Below are 23,902 nucleotides of genomic sequence, written 5' to 3'. Positions count from 1 at the left end.
TTTCTGCTTCCTCCCTTCTACCACTGCTTGGCTCAAGGTCACCAGTGACCTCCCCACACTCACCACAGCTCCTCTCCTGCCTGACCATCCCCCAGGTCCAATGCTCCCTCAAAGCTCTCTGCTGGCTCCCTCTGACCGGGCTTACAATGACCCATCCTCGGGCCATTGCTTGGCCCTAACATAAGGGTTTTTTTTTTGATGCCTTCTATTTGATTCAGGTGAACTCAAATTTAACAAATCATTCTAAGCAAAGCTTGTGCCAGTCACTAAAGGAGGACAGAAAGCATCTGATATAATCCCTGTCTTTAAGGAACTTAGAATATAGCATGAGAGGGAGATGATTATGTTAGTAGCTAATGCTTTGCTTGCATTCTTTCATACACTGTTTTAAAGTCTTTTTATGTATTAAATCATTTCATCTTTGCAACAGTGGGGTAATACTGTTATCCCCATTTTACAGAGGTGGAAACTGAGACACAGAGAAATTAAATAATTTTCCCAGTGTTGCACAGCTAGTAAATGGTAAGGCCAGATTGAGAATCTGGCTCTAGAGTCTTTGTTCTTGACCACTACTTTAAAGATATATTTGAGCAGTAGTTCTCAAAGTGTGATTCTTCAGATCAGTAGCACAAGCCTCATCTAAAACATTGTTAGAAATGCACATTCTTACCCAGGTGTGGTGGCACAAGCCTGTAATCCCAGCACTCATGAGGCCGAGACAGGAAGATCACTACAAATTTGAAGCTATATAGTGAGTTCAAGGCTAGCCTGAGCTACATAATGGAACCCTTTCTCAAAAAACAAACTAAAAAATGCAAATGTACATTCTTGAGTAAGACCTATTACTGGACGAACAACACTGGAGGTAGGGCTCAGAAGTTAGTGTTTTATCAAGCACTCTAGGTGATTATGATAGTTGCTATTTGAGAAACAGCTGAAGCTAGACAAGTGTCAGAAAGATAAGTGTCAGAAATCAATCTTCTCATGAACAAGGATGGGTATGGTCTGTCTCTGAAGTTTCTCAGCATCTGGTGTAAAGCAGACATTAAAAAAAGTATGAATGAATATATATAAATATCTATATGGGAAAGTGAAGTTTGAGCACTTTTTTTTTGAGACAATGTCTCACTATGTAGTTCAGATTGGCTTTGAAATCACTATGTAGCCCAGGCTGGCCTTGAAATCACAGCTATCCTTTTGCCTCAGCCTTCTAAGTGCTGGGATTATAGGTGTTCATCACTATGTCTGGCTTATGGGTCTCTTACTGTCATTATTCTATCACTGCAGCAGACCAATGGGAGGGATGTTCTCAGAAACTGAAAGTAACAAGGAAGTAAGGGTGATATTTCTGGCAAGATACGATGAGGGTCTGCACCAGCACAATGAACCATCAAAATAGAAGAGATCTTGTGAAAGCAGTTCAGGAATTAAATATGCCAAGACATGGAGGTCAGTTTTATAGGGGAAAGGAGCAAGGGAGAAAGAGGAACTATCATTTCTGTCATGAAAATGCCATTCACTGAGTCAGGAAGCACAAGACCCAAGTACATATGTATGTTTGTAAGGGAAAGATAAGGGTTTGTTTGGTGTGGACTCTTTAAATTTGAAGTGCTAGGAGAATATCCAGGTGGAGCTGTCCAGCAGACATTTGGAAATAGGAGTTTGAGATGTGGATTGGAAGTACAGATTTGGAAGGATAGTTGGGCCATATGAATGGATGAGATCCTTAAGGGGAGAATGGAATAAGAAGAGAACAGGGTTTGAAACTACAGTGAACACTTATTTATTGGGGTAAAAGCAAGAGAGGCCCTTGAAGAAAATTGAAAAGGTCAGAAGCATTAACTAAGGAGACTTCAAAAATGCCCAGGCCAAGTAGAAGTCATTTTTTTTTTTTTAAAGGAGAGATACAGTGTCAGATGCTGCAGAGAAATAATTAAATACTATCTTTTGGACTTTGACACAAAAAGTCATTTAAATGACTTGGTGGGAAAAGCAGATTGACCTGCTCATGACAGCAGCTATCATGAGCTGAGTGGATGAGAAAGTGGAAGCAGGTGCCTTGCAGGTCCTGTAGACAGAGGTCTGTAACCGCACTTAAATTAAGACTGTGACATCTTCCAGGGTAGGCAGGGTCTCTCACAAGTCTGTTGTCTCAGCGCCCAGCACCCGGCCTGGAAGAGAGGGTGGCGTCAGTGAGTTCAGTGACTAGGGACGGAGAAAGACTTCGAGGAGCCAGTCTCTGCAGCCCAGGCTTGAAGGATGAGGGTGATTGGGAGGACAGGTGGGAGGCAGGGCCCTTGGGTGATGGCGTGCTGGAGCGTGAGAGGGTCTGGGAATGAGGTGGGGTTCCCCTGACTTGCGCGTGGCTCCTTGCGAAGGGTGGGGCTGTGTGTGGGTTCGGAGGGACCTTTTGGGAAAAAGACAGGGCCCGAGGCTGCAGCAGGGGTGTCGCCACGCCACGCCCCACTTACACTACTGTTTCCGCGGCGCCGCTACCTGAGCCCTCCCTCCGGGCTGCACGACGACGGGTGACCGCCAGGGGCCGCTGCCTCCGGTCCCCGTGCCCCCGCCCCTCTCCATTGGCCTTTGTTGCCGTCGGAGCGCCCCGCTTGACTCGTTCCCGTCCGCCCCCTGGGCCAAGCGGTCGCGCCTGCGCACTGGCAGCTGCCCGGGAGCTCGTAGGAGGAGCTGCTGCAGGCTCCGCGGCGGCGGCGGCGGCGGCGGCGGCGGCAACGGCAACGGAGGTTGCGGGGTTGTCGGCGCGAGCGGCCGGGCTTGGGGGGGCAGCCGAGCCCGGCCCGGGAGCCCGAGCGGCGAGAGTGCGGGCTCCCTAGGCCCCTCACGCTGGACTCCACAGTCTCTGGGCCGCCTGACCTCCGCACGGGTATATGGGATGGAAGCGGGACCCTCGGGAGCAGGTAAGAGCCCCCCGGGACGGGGACGGTGCGTACTCCAAAGACTGGGGGGGCTCCCGCGTGAAGAGCATGTTTCCGGAGTGAGAGAAGGGCTCTTGGCTGAGAAGAGGGGTTCTCGTGGGATGGGGGGCCCAGTTTGAAGGGGGTTGTGTGCAGTTCCAGGAGCAACCATGTGAAGAGAGCCCTGAGGTGGGGGCTGTTCGTCTAGGGAGGCTGTATGCGGTCGTGGGGGTGGGAAATAATCTGAGGAAAGGCCTGAATGCACGAAAGGGCTTTCGAAGATCTGGGAAGGCCTGCGGAGAGACCCGGCAGGTGGCAGGGGGCGGGCTCCAGGTGTCGGGGCGGGGGGGGGGGCGACACAGATGGGCCTGGAGCTACCGCATGCTGGGGGCGGGGGCTCAGCCCGGCTGGGCTGGACTAAGCTACTATCTCTTGGGAGAAGGCGCCAGAGCTGGGCTGTAAGCTCCGCCCCAGCCGGGCCTGACGCTGGGGCGAAGGTCTGGGGGCGGTGGGTTGGGGACCACTCCTGGGATTCCCCCGGGTGAGGCTGGGGAGCCTGAGTGGTGGCGCCGGAGCATGCGCGGAGGTGGCAGCTGGAAGGGGCTGCCCGAAGTGGTGGGGGCGTGGCTGCCGGAATACCCCATCCCTCCCCCTCCCCATTTGGCCTTGGAAAATGGAGCGTGCTGATGGGGTGGATTATGTGTGAGGTTATGTTGGCCGAGCACAGGTGGAAATCGGCCCCTCCTCTGTCTTGGGGTGAGGGTGGGGTTTACACTTGGACCTGAAGCCACTCAGTTACAATTTGCCAAGAATGGGTTGAGGGAAATTGCCAAAGTGCCTTTTTCTGCCACATGAGAGACTGGGACAGAAGCCATGTTTTGGGGGCGGGTACTCCCTGAAGACAGGCCTTAGAAAAAGGTGTTGGTTACTGAGGAACCGAGGACGAGACCCAAGTCTATCTGGTTGACAAGTTTCTGGTCCAATACCGAGTAGAGATGGAAGCTTTTAATCCAAGGATAATGACTTTTTTCTTTGAATTGTCTCTTGAAGTTACAATCTAATCTCTTTTTATATCTTAATTTTTTTTTATGGCTCCTGTCTCCCAATGAATATCTTTCCGTTTTCATCTTTACTTCCCAGAAATTGTAAAGGGTATGTCATTAGAGCCAAGGTTGCCAAGCTAGTCTATCTGATAGAAACAAGCTTTGTGGGGGGGGGGGAGGTCAACATTGGCTCCGGTGAGTTACAGGTAATAGCCTACCTTCTTATTCACAGGCAGTAAGGAGGAAAGGAGCTAAGAACAGAGGGGAAACTGAGTCCTCAGAATGGGCTGTGGGCTGGTAGCACCTCTTATATCCTAGATCTCTTACCCTGTGGTGGATGGATCAGTGTAGAATCAGGAATCCTTTTGGTCATCTCTTACCACCTTACTCCATTTGGTCTGGGCACAGGAATAGGATTTCTGTTTGGGACGTGAATTTCAATACTTTTCTGATAGAAGAATCTTTGTCTTCCTGATCAGACCTAATACCCCTCCCTCACAAGAATGGCTCCTAACACTTTCAAGTCTTTCAGTAAGTGATCTTTAAGTACTGAGTGACTACTTTCCCCCAAACAAAAATAACCTTGTAGCAGGGGTTAGTGGCACATGCCTGGAACCCTAGCACTTTGGGAGGCTGACGAAGCAGGATCAGAAGTTTGAACCCAGCCTGGACAACTTAGTGAGACCCTGTCTCAAAATAAAAAAGGGTTGAGGGTGTAGCTCAGTGCAAAGGCTCTGGAATCAGTTCCCAGTAAGTACAAAACAACTAAAACAAAACAAAACAAGACAAAAAACCTGTAGAGGCTGTACAGATCCTAAGGTGGATTGCATGAATCAGCTGACTTCAGTGCCAGCTACTTTCTCCTTCTCTCCATCCCTGGAACTCAGTTTTCTGGGCTGGAGATGATTTCCAACAACCTGTCCACTAGAATAGAGTGGGTAGGTCATTGAAGTTCAGATTGATTGCTGAGAGCTGGTACCCATTCCAGACTAGTGATACTATCCTGATAAACTTCTAATGGGTTCCTGTGTGATGAAAAAATTGACATTTTTGTTTGTTACAAGAAATAAGCTTCTAGGGGAGGTGCTGGAGTCTGGTGTCTGGAGTTAGCTGTAGCTTTAGGAAAAGCCTAGTGGGACATGCTTTGCCTCATCAAAGTATGTAATTAAAATTCAGTCTGTAAGCTGCTGATGGAGAGACTCCATAACTGCCTCCTTCTTGTGCCTGGACTACTTTCTCTTCGAATTAGTGTCCTGAGGAGGCCCAAAGACATACGAAAAACTAAGGCATTGTTGCTTATGTCCAGTTGTATCTTCTGTGCGCAGATGTGTTCCAAGCACACATACTAGACTAGGAGCTTTCTGAAGGTAGAAATAGTATTTGATATACTGTGTCTGTGGAATCAGCAATTGCCCAGTGTATTAAGTCCTGACCCAAAATACATGTTTGTTAATTGAATCAAACCACATTTAAGTCTGAACATATGGTTAAGCTCATATGTGCATATTTAATAATTTGTGTGTGCTCATGCAGATATTTAATAATTTGTAGGCAAGTCCCATTTTGGAGAGATTGACCTCTAGTCTTTGCTTGCCCTCCACCTAACCTAGCCCTTGAGCTCAAGTCTTTTGAATAGGCATGGCTCCTTGGGAGGTAAGTGGGCCTCTGAACAGGGAAGGAATCCTGAGCCAGGGCTGTTAACTTTTCCTTCTCAACCGGTTAGGGATGGGGGAGGGGGAGTGTCCTATTCAGGGCCCCTCCCTCCTGCTTTTGTCTGCAGGGAAGGGCCCCGCCCCTTCCCCCTAGGCCAGAGCTTTGTCCTCTGTGCTGGGGCCCTCATCTGCATCACAAAGTGGCCGTCTGTCCCTGTCTGGGTCTGAAGGGAAGTGTCTCCCTTTTCTCCGACTAAAAGCTGGGGGCAGGGTGGGGCTGGAGGAGGGGGGGACAGCTGTGAAGCTTTCTGGGGAATAGAACGGAGATTCTCCCTTCTGCATTCTTTAGTTTGGGGATGAAGTAGGGATGTAGGCGCCCCTGTTTTCTCAGAGCCTCCTTGGAGAGGATGATGCTCCAAAGGCTGAGTCTGGAGTGTTGTCCTATTTCTAGGGAAGAGAAGGCTTTGAGGCTAGTGTTTCTCCCATCCCCCATGATTGCTACCCAGCCACTGGCTCTGGGGGGATGTCTTTTTTTTTTTCCAAGACCCCAAATGACTGTTCAGCCTGGGAGGCTAAGGAGGTGGAATCTAAGAACTTGGGGAGGAGAAAGGTGTCTTTTACTATCTACTCCCATAAGGATGCATGTCCTACGCAGGGTTTATGATGGTTTCTGGGCAGTTGCAGGTGTTCATGTGTTTGTGTGTTCTAGTGGTGTGCCTGAGGATATGTTTGTTCATTCATTTCATATCTGTATACAGAGTATCTCTGTGGGTACTAGGCACTGGAGATTCAGCAGTGACCAGGGCAGGTACAGTCTTTGCCTTTGAAGAACCTAGCTGAGGACAGTGAGGGGTTTGGGTAAGGTAAACTGTCAAGGTCTAGGTTGTGCTTGGATGTGTGTGACAGGAATGTGTGTTTATGTCTGTCTTTGACCTTGTGTGAAATTTCTGTCTAGCACTTTCTGGGGTAAGTGGCCAGGTGTGAATTACTAGACATCCACCGCCTCATGTAGCTGAGTTCTGAAGGCCTTTTCCCTCCAACCTGGGCCTTCGTTTCGCTGTCTGCAGAGAGGGGCTGGACTGGACAGGGGGTTAGAGGGAGATCGAGCAGTTTATATCTGGGAGGTGTGCCCCTCCCGCAAATGGTTCTGACCTCTTCCTGACCCCCCAGCTGAAGACTTGCCCCATCCCCCCAGTCTTTCTGACTGTGTAAGCAGAACTCTAGTAATGGGAGGTCCTGAGCTGTTTTATCCTTCTTTCCTCCCACCTGGGCTGGTCCTCTTCTGGAGAGAACAATAGTAGCTGAGGACAAAGGCTTCTCTTAGGCAGTTTCCCTTTTTTCTTCTCTTTCCCCCCTAAGCTAGAAAATAAGCCTGAGGGCAGCATCCCCACTGGCTCTGCCCTACCCCTTTCCCAAGGGCCCCCTCAGTCTTGAAATTGATCCCTTTTGCTGTCTGGACCCTCTATGGGAGGATTTGTGGTGCATGGAAAGAATCTTGTATTCTCTTTCCCAGAGCCAGTGTCTCTTGCTTCTCTGGCATTCTCCTTGCTCTCTCTTTTCCAAGGCCCCTAGGTCTTTATTCATTCAAGCTTTTTCTTCATTGTCTTCTCAGTTTTTTTTCCTTCTGCCCTTTTGCCCAACTGTAACCTGTCTTGCCCTGTTCTTTAGTTCAAGCCTCTCCTCCTCTCCTTGGTCAATTCAAGCCCTTTTCTGTTATAATTTTTAGTTCTGCCCTTTGCTCTGGCCCCTTATTTCAGCCTCTCTCCCTAGTCTACAAACATTATCCTTTTAGTATTTTCTACAACTCTAGCCATTCATTGGCCTTAATTCTGTTTCAAACATTGCTTCCATTTTCCCAGCCTGGCCTTTATTTACCCTCTATGGTACTGGGGATTGAACCCAAGGCCTTTATACTGAGCTACATCCCCAGCCTTTTTTATTTTTTATTTTTTGAGACAGGGTCTCACTAAGTCACTGTGTTGCCCAGGCTGGGCTCTAACTCGCTGTCCTCCTGCCTCACCCTCCCCAGAGAGCTGGGATTACAGGCATGTGCCACTCTGCCTGGCTCCAACCTGGCCCTCTTTTGGTTTCCTTTCTATATGCATTCCAGAGGAACATCAAGATGACGGCAGTTTTGTGTTCAAAATAGTGATGAGTGAAGTAACCATCCGCTGGCAGAGAGTAGAACATTTTCTGCTAGAAACCTGGTTCATATAGGTATCTTAATCTAGTAGAAGGAAGAAATGTTTGTGTTACTGAAAGCCAGATTTAGTCCTTCACTTAACATGTAATAAGAACTTATTACTTGTTTACCTGAATTTAAGATAGGCACTTTTCAGGGGCCGGGGATTTAGCTCAGTGGTTCTGGTGCCCGCCTCGAAAGCACAAGGTCCCGAGTTCGATCTCCGGTCCAAAAAAAAAAAAAAAGGCACTTTTCTGACTGAAGATAGGTTTAAAAATAAAAACGAAACCCCAAAATGCTAAGCCTGGGATTGTCTGGGCTAGTGGAAGCCCTCAGAGGGGTTGGGAAAGGGAAAGAGGCTTCCTCTATACTCTCTCGTTGCTGTTGGGAGGCCTTGTGCCTTCTCTGATCTGAGTAGTTAGGAGATTGCCAGACTCTGTTCTCATTGGCCTCTTTGTCTTATAGCTGCGGGGGCCTATCTGCCCCCCCTGCAGCAGGTGTTCCAGGCACCTCGTCGGCCTGGCATTGGCACTGTGGGGAAACCAATCAAGCTCCTGGCCAATTACTTTGAGGTGGATATTCCTAAGATCGACGTCTACCACTACGAGGTGGACATCAAGCCTGATAAGTGTCCTCGCCGAGTCAACCGGTAAGTGATGCACATATATGGCAACAAGTCCAAGAGACTTCACTTTCCTGAGTCTTTTGAAAGAGAAGCCAGAAAGGTAAAGAAAAACCAGTAGAGATTGTTATAACCAAACCTGAGAAAACTTTTGAGGAGGAGATGCCAGGCAAGGTATAGTAAATGTCTATGGGAGATAATTGGTGGCTTTTGCCAGAGAAATTTCAGTAGAGTAGTTGGGCTAGTTAACCTAACTACGGGGAGTAAAGGAATAAGTGGGAGATAATATTGTAGGAAAGTGAGAGCAGATAGCTTTTTCCAAATAGCTTGGCAGTGAAAGGAGAGAGAGAATATGTTGGCTAGAGAGGACCGTATGGACCAACTATGGTCCCTAACACATTTCAGGATTTGTTGAAATGAATGAATGAAGAGCTTCTGTGAGACACAGGTATGTTTATAGATTCAGGTGAAAGAGATATTAAGGAAGGAGAGGTTAAAAGGTACAGGTTAGAGATGGGCTAAATAAGAGTGAGATATCCTTGCTGAGGCAGAAGAACATTGCAGAATGCACAATTGGAGGAATTAGCCTTTGAAGAAGTAGTATTTCCTTCCAAAATTATTTTATTATTTGAAAATCACGTGCACAATATAAAAAATACAAGAATTACAAAAAGAACAGTAATGAAAAATGTCTCCTTATTACCCTGGTCCCCAGAGACATTAATTTGTCATTCTTGAGTATGTTTCCAAATATTTTCTGTGCATATGTGAGCATATATGAATATATAATATTTTAAAAACATAAAATCTAGGGCCAGGGATTTAACTCAGTGGTTCTGCTGCCTGCCTTGCAAGCACAAGGACCCAAGTTCGACCCCCCAGTACCAAAAACAAAAAAACAAAACAAAACAAAAGCATAAAGTCTGGGTCTTTAAAAAATTTAATATAGGGCCGGGGATTAAGCTTAGTGATTCCGCTGCCTGCCTCACAAGCACAAGGACCCGAGTTCGATCCCCGGTACCAAAAAAAAAAATTTAATATAATTTTTTCTGGTACCGGGAATTGAACTCAGGACCTTGCACTTGCCAGGCAGCCACTGAGCTACATCCCCGACCCCTGGGTCTTTTATACCCCGTTCTATATCTTGCATTTTTCCACTAAACTATATATTTTGGAAAATAGTACATATCAGTACTGTAGGGTCTGCATTTTCTTTTCCTTTGTTATTATTACTTTTTTTCTCCTGTGGTGCTAAGGATTGAACCCAGGACCTTGTTCTGCCACTGTGCTACAACCCTAGCCTGCCTCATTCTTTTGTATAACTCCATAAATATTCCATTGAATGGCTGTATTTAACTTATTTCTTAAATCGATTGAGGAAAATGTGGGTTGATTCTAAACTGCTATAGAAATGAAGCTGTTGAATATTATATGTACATACATACTTACACTCAAGTATGAGTATATCTGCAGGGTAAATTCTTTGGAGTAGAATTATTAGCATAATACATTTTAAAATATTAAAGTATTGTCAGTTTTTGTCCCATCCGCAAGGTATCAAGGTTCTTGTTCCTTATAGTACCATCAGATTTTTTTTTTTGGCATTCTGATAAGTAGACAGACATATCTTGGTCTAATTTAAAATTATATTTCCCTTATGATGTTGAATATATTTTCATATGTTTAAAAAAATGTACAGGGGGCCGGGGATTTAGTTCAGTGGTTCCGCAGCCTTTCTTGCAAGTGGAAGGACCCGAGTTCAATCCCCAGTACCAAAAAAACAAAAAAAAATACAGAGCCGGGGATTTAGCTCAGTGGTTACGCCGCCTGCTGCGCAAGTTCAAGGACCCGAGTTTGATCCCCGGTGCCAAAAAAAAGTACAGAAGGGGCATTTCACATGGGAGAAGAAAGGAGGAAAAGACGCGTATGTGTATAAATATGTTTATGTGTATGTCCTGGAAATCAAGGGTGGCCTTGCCTACTATTATCTGCTCTTTTCAGAGATACTAGAGCTGCTTTCTGTTAGAAGGCAGGAGTGGGTTCTGGAGTTAGGGGATAGAGTAATCAGGGACATGAAAAAGACTGCAGGATAGCACTGGGCCTAATTGGGATTGAAACCATGTATATGCTTAGAGTTGCTCCTAATGTACCTGTTTTGGGGGATGATATTGGGGACTGAACCCAGAGCCTTGTGCTTGTTAATTGTTAGGCAAGCATTCTACCACTGAGCTACATCCTCTGCCTTTTAAAAAATTTTTATTTTAAAACAAGATCTCACTACATTGCTCTAGCTGGCCTTGAGCTTGTGATCCTCTGGCCTCAACCTCCTAAATCACTGGGATTACATTCTGGTCTCATGCCACCACACCCAACTCTAATGTACCACTTTGAGTATGTTCTATGCTCTAGTACTCAAGAGCTTTGGTTTAGAAAGTGGATAGCTCAGATGGTTGGATCGGCTGGGATTTTGAAAGAATAATAGACACTCTGGATCTGAGCAGCAGAGGACAAGAAGTGAAATCAAGGAAGAGATGTTATTGTACAGAAAATATGGTGGTGGGACTAAGAGTTTTAGAGAAATGAGATTTTTCTAGTTTGTGTATATTCTAGTTCAGATCTCTTCCCTTTGTACCTTTTTTGCTTATCATATTGGTGATTGGAGAGTGGAGCAGTCTGGATTCTGGAAAGACCCTGGAATCAAGCCTTGCTCCCCTCAGATTCCTTTTTTTCTAAGAAGGCACTCACACTCAATATTGCAGGTCCCCTACAACTTTGATGATCTTAGGACCAGCAGCATCTGATCCAACATCTGAATTAAGACCAGCATGTTAGAAATTCAGAATTTTAGGCTGGACTCTAGACCTGCTGAATCAGAAGCAGCATTTTATTTTATTTTATTTTTTTTGGTACCGGGGATCTAACTCGGGACCTTGTGCTTGCAAGGCAGGCACTGGAACCACTGAGCTAAATCCCTGGCCCAGTCAGAAGCAGGATTTTAATAAAACCACCAGGTGATTTATAGGAAAGTTGAAGTTTGAGACACACTTCCATAGAGAAGATGTTAGGAGTGAATATAGTAGATGGGACATTTCCTGGACACTGAATTACTTTCAAAACCTTGCAGTGGTTGTCTATCAGCTTTTCTAAGCCAGTCTCCTATCCTCCACAGGGAAGTGGTGGAATACATGGTCCAGCATTTCAAGCCGCAGATCTTTGGTGATCGCAAGCCCGTGTATGATGGAAAGAAGAACATTTATACTGTCACTGCACTGCCCATTGGCAACGAAAGGGTAAGTTTGGGAGTCAGGTTAAGCCTGTGTCAGAATGGAACAGAGCTCCTGTAAGCCCCTTTGGAGTCTAGTATTCCAGAGATCCTTTTTGTCTTTTGTGCTCAGAAAGTATGTTTTTGGATTAGAGGTGGGTAGATGCTGATGTTTATTTAGCCTATTGTGTTTGTCCCCTAAATATACTGAAATTAGACATAAAATAGACCTAAAGAACTGTCTACTAGGGTGAGGGGGACAGAAACTGATCCAAAGTCACTAGAAACTAAAGGGCTGGATTTACTCTTGGGTCTTTATTGTGAGCCCCTGTAGATTTTAAGGACCAGGTTTTTAGCAACTTCATGGGTGGGGGAGGCATTTGGGACAGGGAATACTGGTCTGTGGAAAAGTGATGGCAATCTTTCATTTCTTTCTCTTATTCTCCTGAAGGTCGACTTTGAGGTGACAATCCCTGGGGAGGGGAAGGATCGAATCTTTAAGGTCTCTATCAAGTGGCTAGCTATTGTGAGCTGGCGCATGCTGCATGAGGCCCTGGTCAGTGGCCAGATCCCTGTTCCCCTGGAGTCTGTGCAAGCCCTGGATGTGGCCATGAGACATCTGGCATCCATGAGGTACTGGGTGTAGTTAGTAGTATCTGGGCTACTATTGTTGGCAGAACTGTTGTGGGGGGAGGAGGAGAGTGCACACATATTAAGGTCCCACAGTGTGCCATTGCAAAAATAATATTTTTGAAGGCCTACCATATGCCAGGCAAGTATGCATATACTTTTAGATGGTATAAAGCCTTGGCCCTGTCCTTAGATGTCTCTTGGCCTCACCCCATCTGTGCCTGCAGGGCAGAGAAAAGGTAGAGACTTGCACAAGGTCAGTCATACAACCAGTAAAGGGTCAGAGCTGGCATTAAAGCCTTGGTGTCCTGCCTTCCAGGCCAGGGCTCCTCCGTGCCCAGGATGCCTCACAGGGTGGGGGCCTGTGCCCGAGGGACCAGTTCTCTGCCTGTCCCTGCCAGGTACACCCCTGTGGGCCGCTCCTTCTTCTCACCGCCTGAGGGCTACTACCACCCGCTGGGGGGTGGGCGCGAGGTCTGGTTCGGCTTTCACCAGTCTGTGCGCCCTGCCATGTGGAAGATGATGCTCAACATTGATGGTGAGTGGGGAGAGCCGTCGAGCCAGGGGCACCCCAAATCCAGTGGCCACTCTCCCAGCCTCGCCCCTCCCAGCTCTGCAACCACACTCCTGGTCTAATTCCTACAGCCCTGGCACCCCTTCTCCCCCATCCCAGTCCCTTAGAAGAAAGAGGGTATAAATTGCAATGCCTCTGTTTATTCTGGAAGACAGAACCTGACCTGAGCTGTACCCTGTCCCCACAGTCTCAGCCACTGCCTTCTACAAGGCACAGCCAGTGATTGAATTCATGTGTGAAGTACTGGACATCAGGAACATAGATGAGCAGCCCAAGCCTCTCACAGACTCCCAGCGTGTTCGCTTTACCAAGGAGATCAAGGGTGAGGACCTAACCAGGTGGGAAGGGGAAACAGTGCTGCTTTCTCTTTAGTCCTAAGAGGAAAGCCCCTTGGGAGAGGCCAAGCCTGGGCACACAAACAACTTATTCCAACCCTGACAAGTAGTGTGTGTATCTCAGGCCTGAAGGTGGAAGTGACCCACTGTGGACAGATGAAGAGGAAATACCGCGTGTGTAATGTTACCCGCCGCCCTGCTAGCCATCAGACGTAAGTTGACAGGGTTGCTGAGCCATACTCCATTGGTGGAAGAGGGCTGAAATTTGAAACACAGTTTCCCTGACCCCTTTCACCCACTGGCCCTGAGAGTGAGCCTTGGGCTGGCCTTGGACTGGCCCTGTTTTTAAAGATAAGCTGTGGGAGGGAATTTGGCATCTCTTCCCCCAACCTTCCCATATCCATTGATTGTCTCTGTAGTTTTACCTTGTATGATCTTTCTTCCCTGGGACTTTACTGTAAAGCAATCATGTTCCACTGATTCTTGTCTTAGTTCTGTAAACATTAGAATCTTTGAATTTATTCTTCCTCCTGAAAAAAGAAAGCCAACTTCCTGGGCTTAATCGTGGGAAAACTGTCGTTAATTCCCTCTTCCTTCTTGCCTGCAGGCTGTACTGGACAATGAATACCTATTCTTTAGCAGGCTTTGTGCTTAACATTAGAAATGCATATCAGTCTGATATGGTCCTGACGGTGGTGGTGTGGGTCAAATCGGTGGTGGTGTGGGTCAAATCGTTGACTTTTCCCTTGGAGCTGTCTGTATTGCCTGCTTTCTCATGAGTGGCAGTGCTCAAAGAGGTTGGATAGGATAAAATAAAGTTGGGAGGCTTTCCATGGTTGTAGGATTGCAGAGGTAGGATTGAATGCTGGATTATAACATCTTCCTTTCCTCCAAACAGGTTTCCCTTACAGCTGGAGAGTGGACAGACTGTGGAGTGCACAGTGGCACAATATTTCAAACAGAAATATAACCTTCAGCTCAAGTATCCCCACCTTCCCTGCCTGCAAGTTGGCCAGGAACAAAAGCATACCTACCTGCCTCTAGAGGTGAGGCTGCCAAGTATGGCTGGGCTGGGAAACAGGCATTGTACCAGGACACTGATCATCAGAGGTCTGTTGATTCATTTGTAGTCTCTCATACTCATTTTGAAGTTTGGAATATTAACATTCTGAGAAGGTCTGAGGTAGTTCTCCTGTGAACTATAGGTCTCACTCTTAAATGCTGAATTCTTTTCCTATCCCCAATTCAATTCTTCAATTCTTCCAGGGCTGCTAGGCAGAAGAGTAAGATATATTTACTATTTAATAATTCATTCAGGACAGAGATTTCAAACACTCACATTCATGTTCTCTTAATTTCTCTTTTTTCCTGCTGTCTGGAATTAAGAATCCTATTTGATCTAAGGATACGAGTGGCCTTATTTTATTTTATTTTATTTTATTTATTTATTTTTTGGTACCGGGGATTGAACTCGGGTCCTTGTGCTTGCAAGGCAGGCAGCAGAACCACTGAGCTAAATCCCTGGCCACAAGTGGCCTTATTTTAAAAGAAATGGAGATGAATATTACCTATAATGTAAATTGTGTTTCCCCAATGGTTAATGCTGTTTTGAAAAAAAATTTAGTCCTCAAGATTTGTCATACTTCTATACTTCAGTAGTATAGCTTTGAAATCCTGCAATTAAAGGACAAGTAGTAATGCTACAAGTAGTCATAGAATATACGTACAAAATCCCTGGGCTGTATTTGATTTGGTACCATTGTCTAATCCAGTGTTACTCAAAAAGTGTGGTTAGCATATCAACAGGGTACACATCACCTGGGAACTTGTTTAAAAAGCTGAATCTCTACCCATACCTATTGAGTCAGACTCTGTCTTTTAACAAGACCCAAAGGGGATTCATACATTAAAGTTGGAGAAGCACTAACCTAGACTTCCCTCTTTGTTCCAGCAACAAGAGTCAGATAGCTGAGACCAAGGCTCAAGCCTTCTGTGAGCTTCTAAGATTCCAGAACTAACCCAAAGAAATGAGGCTGAAGGGAGAGGAGATCCCCAAAACTAAGAACTCTGACTTGGTTAATAGCTGCTGATGCACACAAAGTGGGATGAAGGCAATATATTCTTTGAGGTATAAACAGAGGTCTTTAGGGACAATCCTGGTTAAGCTGATATGTTCTACAAGCTGAGATTTACCAGCAAATTAACATTATATCTGTTTAAACATTAGTTTTCAAGATGAATAATTTATGTAATGACTTATATCTTGGGTTTTTTTATTGTTGTTTAGCACATATTTATTAAGCTCCTACTCTTTTAGATACTAGGAATAAAGAATATAACAAGACAACAGGGTCCCTGCTGTCATGGAACATATAAGGGGAAGACAGACAATAAATTGATAAAAACATAAGATAGTTTCAAATGATAGTGCTGTAAAATTATTAAAGCAGATTAAGGGATAGAAATAAAGGGTGTAAGGGGATTGGATACTACTTAGTTATTGTTGTTAGGGAAAGCCTCTTTTAGGAGACCTGAGGAAAGGGCTTTCTAAGCAAGAGTACAAAGGTTCTAAAGTTTGGATCTTTTCTAGGGGTAGACAGAAGGCCACAGAATCTGGAATATATTGTGTGGGAAGAAAAGAAGTAGTAGGTGATGCTGGAAGGTGAAGGAAATTGTGGCCAGGCAGGATTTTTGTCTTGTTTTTTTAGAGTGACTTTTATTGGTATAAAATTAACATACTTTTAAAAAATTCATCCTCTTAAAATGTACAATTCAGTAGTTTTTGCTGTATTCACAGTTATGCAGCCATCACTGCTATCAGACTCCAGAACATTTTCATCACCCCTAAAAGAAAGCCCAATGCTGGGCATGGTGGTGCATACCTGTAGTCCCAGCAGTTGGGAGGCTGAGGCAGGAGGATTGCCACAAGTTCAAGGCCACCCTGGTCTACATAGTGAGTTCAAGACCAGCCAGAACTACACAGGGAGACTCTGTATCAACAAAACAAAACAAAACACGTATTCAATAGCAGGCATTCACCATTCCTTCTTTCCCAAACAGCCGGTAAATACTAATCTGTTTTCTCTTTCTGCAGATTTGCCTATTTTGGGCATATCATTTAAGTAGAATCATACAATCTGTGTCTTTTTGTGACTGGCTTCTTTCACTTAGCATAGTTGTTTTCAAGGTTCATTCATGGTCTTTTTCAAGATTCACCTATGTTGTTACATTGCATGGATGTACAGTGTTACATTTTGTTTTTCCATTCATCAATTGATGGACATTTGGGTTGTTTCCACTTTTTGGCTCTTTTTTTTTGTACAGGGGATCAAACTTGGGACCTTGCATTTTCAAGACATGCAGCAGAAGCACTGAGATAAATCCCTGGCCCTCACTTTTTAACTCTTAATGCTGCTTTGAACATTAATGTACACATTTTTGTGTGAATACATGCTTTCATTTCTCTTGGTTATATACAAGAGTGAAATCATATATAACTCTATGTTTAACATCTTAAGGAACTGCCTTACTTTCCAAAGTAGCTACTGTATGCCATTTTACAATCCTGTCATCCATGCATGAGGGTTCCAATTTCTGGTCAGCTGGGATTTTATTCTAATTATAATAGGAACCCATTGAAAGATTTTTAGTCAAAGAAGAACATAGATTATTTGAATCTTCACAGCTAGAAACTAGGCAGTGCCTCCAATCCCGATCTGTATCTTTCTTAAATAGTTATGGAAGCCAAAGAGAGTGTCAGGAAAATCATTTATTTGCTCATGTTCAAATCACAATTCATTCCTACTTTAATCTTTTTCTTTTTTCTTTTAATATAAGTAGATATCAATAAAGAAAATATAAAAAACATTCTTCTATGAAAAATAAAACAAAGTTTCTTAATAAAATAATTAAAGAATAGCAACAGTTAACACACTGTGTATCATGATCTTAAAAGAATGGCCAAATTGTTACTCAGGGTATAAATTATAGAGAATAGTCTTTTTCATATTATGGATGAATATGTTATATACATAACAAAAATTACCATTTTCATTGTTAAGTGTAGAGTCCTCCGGCATTGAGTACATTTATATTGTTGTACAGCTGTTACCACTATCCATCTACAAATATTTTTTATAATTCTAAACTGAAACTGCACTCATTAAATAACGACTCTTCATTGCCCCCTTCTCTTAGCCCTGGCAACCAACAATCTACCAACAACCTGTCTCTATGAATTTGACTACTCCTAAGTACCTCGTATAAGTGGAATCATTTATTTGTCTTTGAGAAAGGGTACCAGTAAATTGCCTAGGCTGGCCTCCAATTTGTGATCCTCCTGTCTCAGCCTCCTGCGTAGGTGGAATTATAGGTGTGCACCACTATTTCCTTTTTTGACTGGCTTATTTCACTTAGCATAATCCCTTTAATGTTTATCCATGTTGTAATATATTAATGTCCTCCCTCTTTAGGGCTGAATAATATTCCTTTGTAAGGTGTATACCACATTTTGTTTCATTCATTTATTGGCTGACACTTGAATTACTTCTACCTTTTGGCTATGAACAAGGTGTGCAAATACCTATTCAAGAACCAAGTGGATATAACTCAGAGTGCTTGCCTAGTATGCAGTGGGCCCTATGTTCAATTCCCAGTACTGTAAAAAAAAAAAAAAAAATTGGTGGTGTGTACGTGTAATCCTGCACTTGGAAGACTGAGGCAGGAGGCTCACTGTAAGTTCAAAATGGCTACACCAGCCTGGGCTATGTAGTTTTAAGCTACATAGTAAGATCCTGTCTCAAACCCCCCAGCCAAAAAAAAACCCAAACCAAAAAACCTATTCAACCACTGTGAGCCTGTTCACCAGCCCACTCTTGGCTCTGTAGAGTTGGTTTTTTTGTTTGTTTTTTTTTGGTACCGGGGAGAGTATATTTCTTTTTGTTTGTTTGTTTGTTTTGGTACGGGGGATCAAACTCAGGACCTTGTGCTTGCAAGGCAGGCACAGTGCCACTGAGCTAAATCCCTGGCCCAGTTTCTGTGTTTTTTTGAAGACTTAGCATGTAGTTTTTCACAGTGGCTGCTCTATTTTACACTTCCATAGTAATGTAGAAGAGTTCCGATTTCACCACATCCCTGCTTTAATAGTTTCGTAGTGTTAATTCTGTAACTGTGACCATCTATAGACAGTGCTATAACTTTAACACCTTTAAGAGAGCAACTTTATAGATTTCAACAATTGTGGATGTTCACTAAGTGAACTATTTTGTGTACTCTTGGAATATGGAATTTAAAATCAGGGTGATGTTAGCTGGTTTTCCCTTCTGTTATTTAGTATGAACTGTTGGAATTAGGACAAGAGTCAGAATGTACAGAATGTTACCCTTATGCCTTGTTAGCCTAACTAGCGAGAAATGCAAGTTATGCATTTTGTCTCATCTAAATCTTTACAATAATTTCATGAGACAGCTAGTGCTTTTTCCCATGTCTGAGAATAAAGTAGCTGAGTTTTGTAGTAATGAAGAGTCTCAAAGTGGTTAATTGTATAAGTAATATCACTTAGGTGTAAAGCTGGACTTCAAACACTATTCTGCTACAAGCCCTGGGAAGTAGCAGTTTTATGTAATACTAGACATTTCTTTCTGATCGTCACTGTTTTCTGCTGCGCTCGGGACGGATGCATTTAGTGGCAGGGTGTTCCTTACAGTAACAGAGGATGCTGTCAGCTAACAGAGGCAGTGATTTCTGTAGCCTGGGAGCTCAAGGGTTTAGAGCCTTCCCTGCTCTTCCTGGTGGGCTGCAGGATGGAGAACCTGACTCCTGCCACCATGGGAGAGCTGCTGTAGGAATCTTATATTGAGTTTTTCGTCTTCAGAAGAGCTTTATCCTTGGCCCTTGAGTAAATTATCTGTGCAACAATATATTGAGAATTTACCATGTCTCAAAGCTGTGCTCGGTTCTTTGAGTACTTTATTTAATCTCCATACATCTGTGAGCTTGTTACTATTTTCCTCAATTAACACATGAAACCTGATTCCAGATCTGGCTCTGGATCTCAAGCTCTTAATCACAAAATAGTATTGCCTTTTGTTTTGTACATGAGTATTTTGTTTGTGGTTTTTTGTTTTTTTGGTACCAGGGATCAAACTCATGACCTTGGGCTTACGAGGCAGGCATGATGCCACTGAGCTAAATCCCTGGCCCTGTTTGTTTTTGAGACAGGGTCTTACTGTATAGTCCATGCTGGCCCTGAACTTTTGATCCTCCTGCCTTTGATCCTCCTTTGATCCCTGTGCTGGGATTACAGAATGCACCACTATGCCTGGCTGCACATGGATATTTTCTGGGTTATGTATCAAGTAAAACTTAAAAGGTGACTGTATGTATACACAAGGGATTCTGTAGTCCCCTTCACTGTGGTTGACAGCTAAGGTCTCTTTACAGGATGAATAATACTCAAGCTAGAATTATCTGTCTTTCTCATTTCCTCAGGTGTGTAATATTGTAGCTGGGCAGCGCTGCATTAAGAAGCTGACTGACAACCAGACTTCAACCATGATAAAGGCTACAGCTAGGTCGGCTCCAGACAGACAGGAGGAGATCAGTCGCCTGGTCAGTGGAGCTGCAGAGAAATGCATATTCATTTACTTAGCCATTGGGGTCCTTAGTAGCATACATGCTTTAAAGCCCCAGCAAGACCTTCCTTTCGGGGAACTCAAGTCTGGATTTGTTGCCTGGGACCCCATAGGACTGTTCTTATGAGTTGACCCTTTAGCTACTTTGCTTTTTCTTTTTCCTTCCTATATAATTTTTTGTTGTTGTTATTGTTTAGTACTGGGTATTGAACTCAGGACCTTCCGCTTGTCCAACAGGCAAAATCCACTGAGCTAAATCCACCACTGAGCTAAATCCCCAGCCCTCCTTCCTCTATAACTTTACTGTGTTATCTCCGCCACTTCCTTCATATTCTACTTCCCATTCCTTCTAGAGCTATTTCTTGCCAGCTTCAGCTTTTCTTCAGGGCACTTTCCCTGGGACCTAGAGGTTGAATAGTATGGCCATGCTGCTGCCCTCCTGAGATCCCCTTCATTTGCCTTGCAGATGAAGAATGCCAGCTACAACCTAGATCCCTACATCCAAGAATTTGGAATCAAAGTGAAGGATGACATGACGGAGGTGACAGGGCGAGTGCTGCCGGCGCCCATCTTGCAGTACGGCGGCCGGGTGAGCAGGGTCAGGGCCAGACAACATCTCTGGGTTGGGTGGTATAGCTAGGGGCTTTTTGGCTTCCTACCCACCTGGCTCTATTGAGGCTCACCCAGGTGCCCCCTCTGCCTGTCTCCAGAACCGGGCCATTGCCACACCCAACCAAGGTGTCTGGGACATGCGGGGAAAACAGTTCTACAATGGGATTGAAATCAAAGTCTGGGCCATCGCCTGCTTCGCTCCACAAAAACAGTGTCGAGAAGAGGTGCTCAAGTAAGGAGGATTGCGTGTGGGGGTGGAAGGCTCAGAAGGGACCCTGGGGATGCTGCTCACTCCAGCACCCAGGGGTCAAGACTGATCTGCAGTTTACTGTCTTGACTCCACCAGCCTTGCCTTTTTAAAAAACAGTGCTGGGAATCAAACCTAGGACCTCATGTATGCTAGGCAAGTACTTTAAGCCCTCTACCATTGAGCTTTGTCATTTCTGGCTCAGATGTCTATCTGGTCATTTTTGTCCATCTGTGGTCAGAAGACTTTAATAAAGAGCCCTTATCAGAGATGATGATTTTGGGCCATAAATCTCCTAAGGGAGGCATGAATTATTGTTAAACTTTTTATCACTGGTAATAAATAGTAATGGTGAAGGTTATAATGTTTCTGCCAACTTTGTACTTATCTAATTTTTTTGTTCTCTCATTTCATCATCCCAGAGTAGGTGGTGATATTTCCATTTTCAGGAGACCGTGGCTCAGAAAGTTCAAAAGTTTGACCACCAAAATGTGTCAGAGTTGGGATCAAATCAGATCTGAACTTCAAAATGTGTATTCCTCATGGGAAACAAAAAAGAGCAAGTTGTTTAGGTGGTTCACTGATCTGTCTTCTATGTATGAAACTGGTTCATTTGGATCCAAGTGTCCTGAATTAGAAGATGATAAGTTGTAAGAGCCTCTGATCCATTTTGCCTGAAGGGCAGGGGGTAGATGGCCATCGGGAGAAAGTGATAAAATCAAATGGCTTAAAGAAATTGGCTAGGACAATAATGACCTGAGTCACTCACTCAGATGAGTGAATGAGTAAGTGAAGAAATCACTGTCCTTTCCCCTACAATCTTGTTTGTTTTTAAACAGTTTTACTGAGATCTGTTTTAAAAGATACTATAAAACTCACCCAGTTAATATGTACAGTTCCATGGTTTCTGCTATCTTTTGAAGTGGTAAGCTGTACAGAGGTACAGGGAAGTCAGTGTGTGCTCTCGGTGGAAGAAGGAGTCAATGAGCTGACCATTTTGGGTTATGAAGAAAATGGAGACGGTTCCCCGGGTGGTTCAGCTGGCCTTGGAGTTTTTGTAAAAAAAAATAATTCTTGCAGCTCCTGATGGATCCAGCAACTCTAGACCCTACTCTTTCCCATTTCCTCTATTCCTGTCATTCCCAGATGCACACCACCACCATTAACAATTATAGTTTCTGTTAAATAGGTTTTATTATTTGGCAAGAACTCTCCTGGGTTCTTTGGATATTTAACCCCATTTAGGCTCCACTGTTTCTCTGTTTGGCTGGTCCATATCAATGTTGGAAGGGCTCCCAGCTCTTTGCCTTTGTGCCATGGTGATCTTACTGGTACCTGTATTGCTTATGTGCTTCTTTCTAACTCCCATGTCCTTCCTTTGTCTTTTTTTTGAGCCAGGGTCTTGCTGTGTAGTTCAGGTTGGCTTTGAACTCACTATGTAGCCCAGGCTGGCCTCAAACTCAGGGTGAACCTCCTGCCTCAGCCCCCCAAGTGCTAGAATTACAGATGTATGCCACCATGCCTGGCCTTTGTTTTTAAAGCAATGTCTTTGGGCCATTTTGGGATACAGGAACTGGTAAACCTAGAATCTCAGACTTGGAAGGGATTAGTTTATTGGGCATTCCCTTCTCCTAGTGACTGGTAGATCTAGGTGATAAGAATACAGTTTGTCCATTAATCAGTGGTATCCAGTTAGATATGTGATTCTCGGCTGAAAATAAAAACTTCTGAGTCTTTAGCAATAGCAGTGGATAAGATTTTCTAGGGAGAATGTGCATAAGTAAGCAGAGGCTAAAAATAGAACTTAGAGAAACTGGAAAATCTAGTGAAGTCGCTAAGTGTAAAGGATAGAATACAGAGCATAAAGTAGGGCATCCTTTTCATTGAGAAGTGGGGGCATGAAGATTGTGGAATGTATTTAGAGATGGAAAGTGAAGTTCTTTGAACTGTCAGAATTTTTCTTCTGGCTAAAGAGGTCCCATTACTCAGGTATATTATTTTTAGGACAAAATTTTCTTTTAGGTCAACATCTCAAGACCTAAAAACTAGAAATCTCAGCAGCTTTTGGTTCCCAATACTGGACACAGTATCCCAAGTGTGGTTTGCTAATAGAGAGAAGATTGGGAATATCCCTTCCCTTGAAGTAGAGACCTATTATTATTATTTTTTTTTGGTACCGGGGATCGAACTCGGGTCCTTGTGCTTGTGCAGCAGGCAGCAAAACCACTGAGCTAAATCCCCGGCCCAAGACCTATTATTAATGAAATCTGTTAACACAAAATCTAATAGGACACTGGCATTTAGATAGCTACACTGTAGTTGTGTATAAGGCAGAGAAACCAAAGAAATACAGTTAGTAGTCCATTAAAGCTCTACCTCTCATTTACATGAGAATGTGGTTAGGTTATATTTTTTAAATTCTAACATTTATTTTGGTATTCTTTTTTTTTGGTACCGGGGATCGAACTTGGGTCCCTTGCGCTTGAGCAGCAGGCAGCGAAACCACTGAGCTAAATCCCTGGCATATTTATTTTGAAAAAGAAATTTAAAATAATAATGCAATAATATAGCAAATATCTGTGTATCATCAGTGAGAATTTGTTGTATTTACTTTATCATTTTTTAAAAATATTTTTTAAAATTGACATTTCCTTTTTCATTTGTTTGGTTTTTGATTTTGTTTTTTTGAGACAAGCTGGTTCAGGCTGGTTATGTAGTTCAGGCTGGTCTTGAAGTCACTATGTAGCCTAGGCTGTCCTTAAATTTGTGGTAGTCCTTCTGCCTCAGTCTCTCTCTTTTTTTTTTTTTTTGGTGTTGGGGATTGAACTCGGGACCTTGCACTTGCAAAGCAGGCGCCAGAACCACTGAGCTAAATCCTCGGCCTGCCTCAGTCTCTTGAGTGCTAGGATTACAGGCGTTTGCCACCATGACTGGTGACATTCTTTTATATCCTCCATTCTAGGCCCATTCCTCCCTTCTGATGCAGCTAATATGATGAATTTTATAACCTTCCTATCAGTTTTTATATTTTATATACCTATGTGTATATGAGTATAAATGGTTTTAAATTTTGCATAGCATTATACTGTACTTACCTTTCTTGTGATTTTACTAAATAAGGTGAAAAAATATTTTTCCCAATAAACTATCATATTTATATGTTACATAGTATCTTCTAAATAATTACTTTTATTCT

At 43.9% G+C, this 23,902-nt stretch overlaps 1 protein-coding gene and 1 pseudogene across 4 annotated transcripts in view; one reads left to right on the top strand and one right to left on the bottom strand.

Moving 5' to 3' along the window:
* Positions 1 to 1,767: 1,767 nt before the first annotated feature.
* On the bottom strand, positions 1,768 to 3,218 carry LOC110348369 (uncharacterized; annotated as a pseudogene).
* The window catches only part of Ago1 (argonaute RISC component 1), a 35,903-nt gene continuing 14,784 nt past the window's right edge, over positions 2,784 to 23,902 (top strand). The window contains exons 1-11 of one of the 4 annotated variants that reach the window (XM_004850942.3): positions 2,784 to 2,918; positions 8,258 to 8,441; positions 11,584 to 11,704; positions 12,128 to 12,309; positions 12,708 to 12,844; positions 13,068 to 13,202; positions 13,340 to 13,427; positions 14,114 to 14,261; positions 19,705 to 19,824; positions 20,314 to 20,436; positions 20,558 to 20,691. In XM_004850942.3, coding sequence (XP_004850999.1) covers positions 2,894 to 2,918; positions 8,258 to 8,441; positions 11,584 to 11,704; positions 12,128 to 12,309; positions 12,708 to 12,844; positions 13,068 to 13,202; positions 13,340 to 13,427; positions 14,114 to 14,261; positions 19,705 to 19,824; positions 20,314 to 20,436; positions 20,558 to 20,691 — 1,397 coding nt within the window. In that variant the 5' untranslated portion in view covers positions 2,784 to 2,893. Of the gene's footprint in view, positions 2,919 to 8,257; positions 8,442 to 11,583; positions 11,705 to 12,127; positions 12,310 to 12,625; positions 12,845 to 13,067; positions 13,203 to 13,339; positions 13,428 to 14,113; positions 14,262 to 19,704; positions 19,825 to 20,313; positions 20,446 to 20,557; positions 20,692 to 23,902 lie in introns of those variants that run through there. The other 3 variants (XM_021263313.2, XM_087215298.1, XM_021263314.2) reach the window with 3 other exon arrangements.

This window comes from Heterocephalus glaber, unplaced genomic scaffold (assembly GCF_053883595.1).
Source record: "Heterocephalus glaber isolate CG9 unplaced genomic scaffold, H.glaber_assembly_v1.0 deba00001452, whole genome shotgun sequence".
In the NCBI taxonomy this organism is placed as follows: domain Eukaryota; kingdom Metazoa; phylum Chordata; class Mammalia; order Rodentia; family Bathyergidae; genus Heterocephalus; species Heterocephalus glaber.
This window is presented reverse-complemented; position numbering and strand designations above follow the sequence as displayed.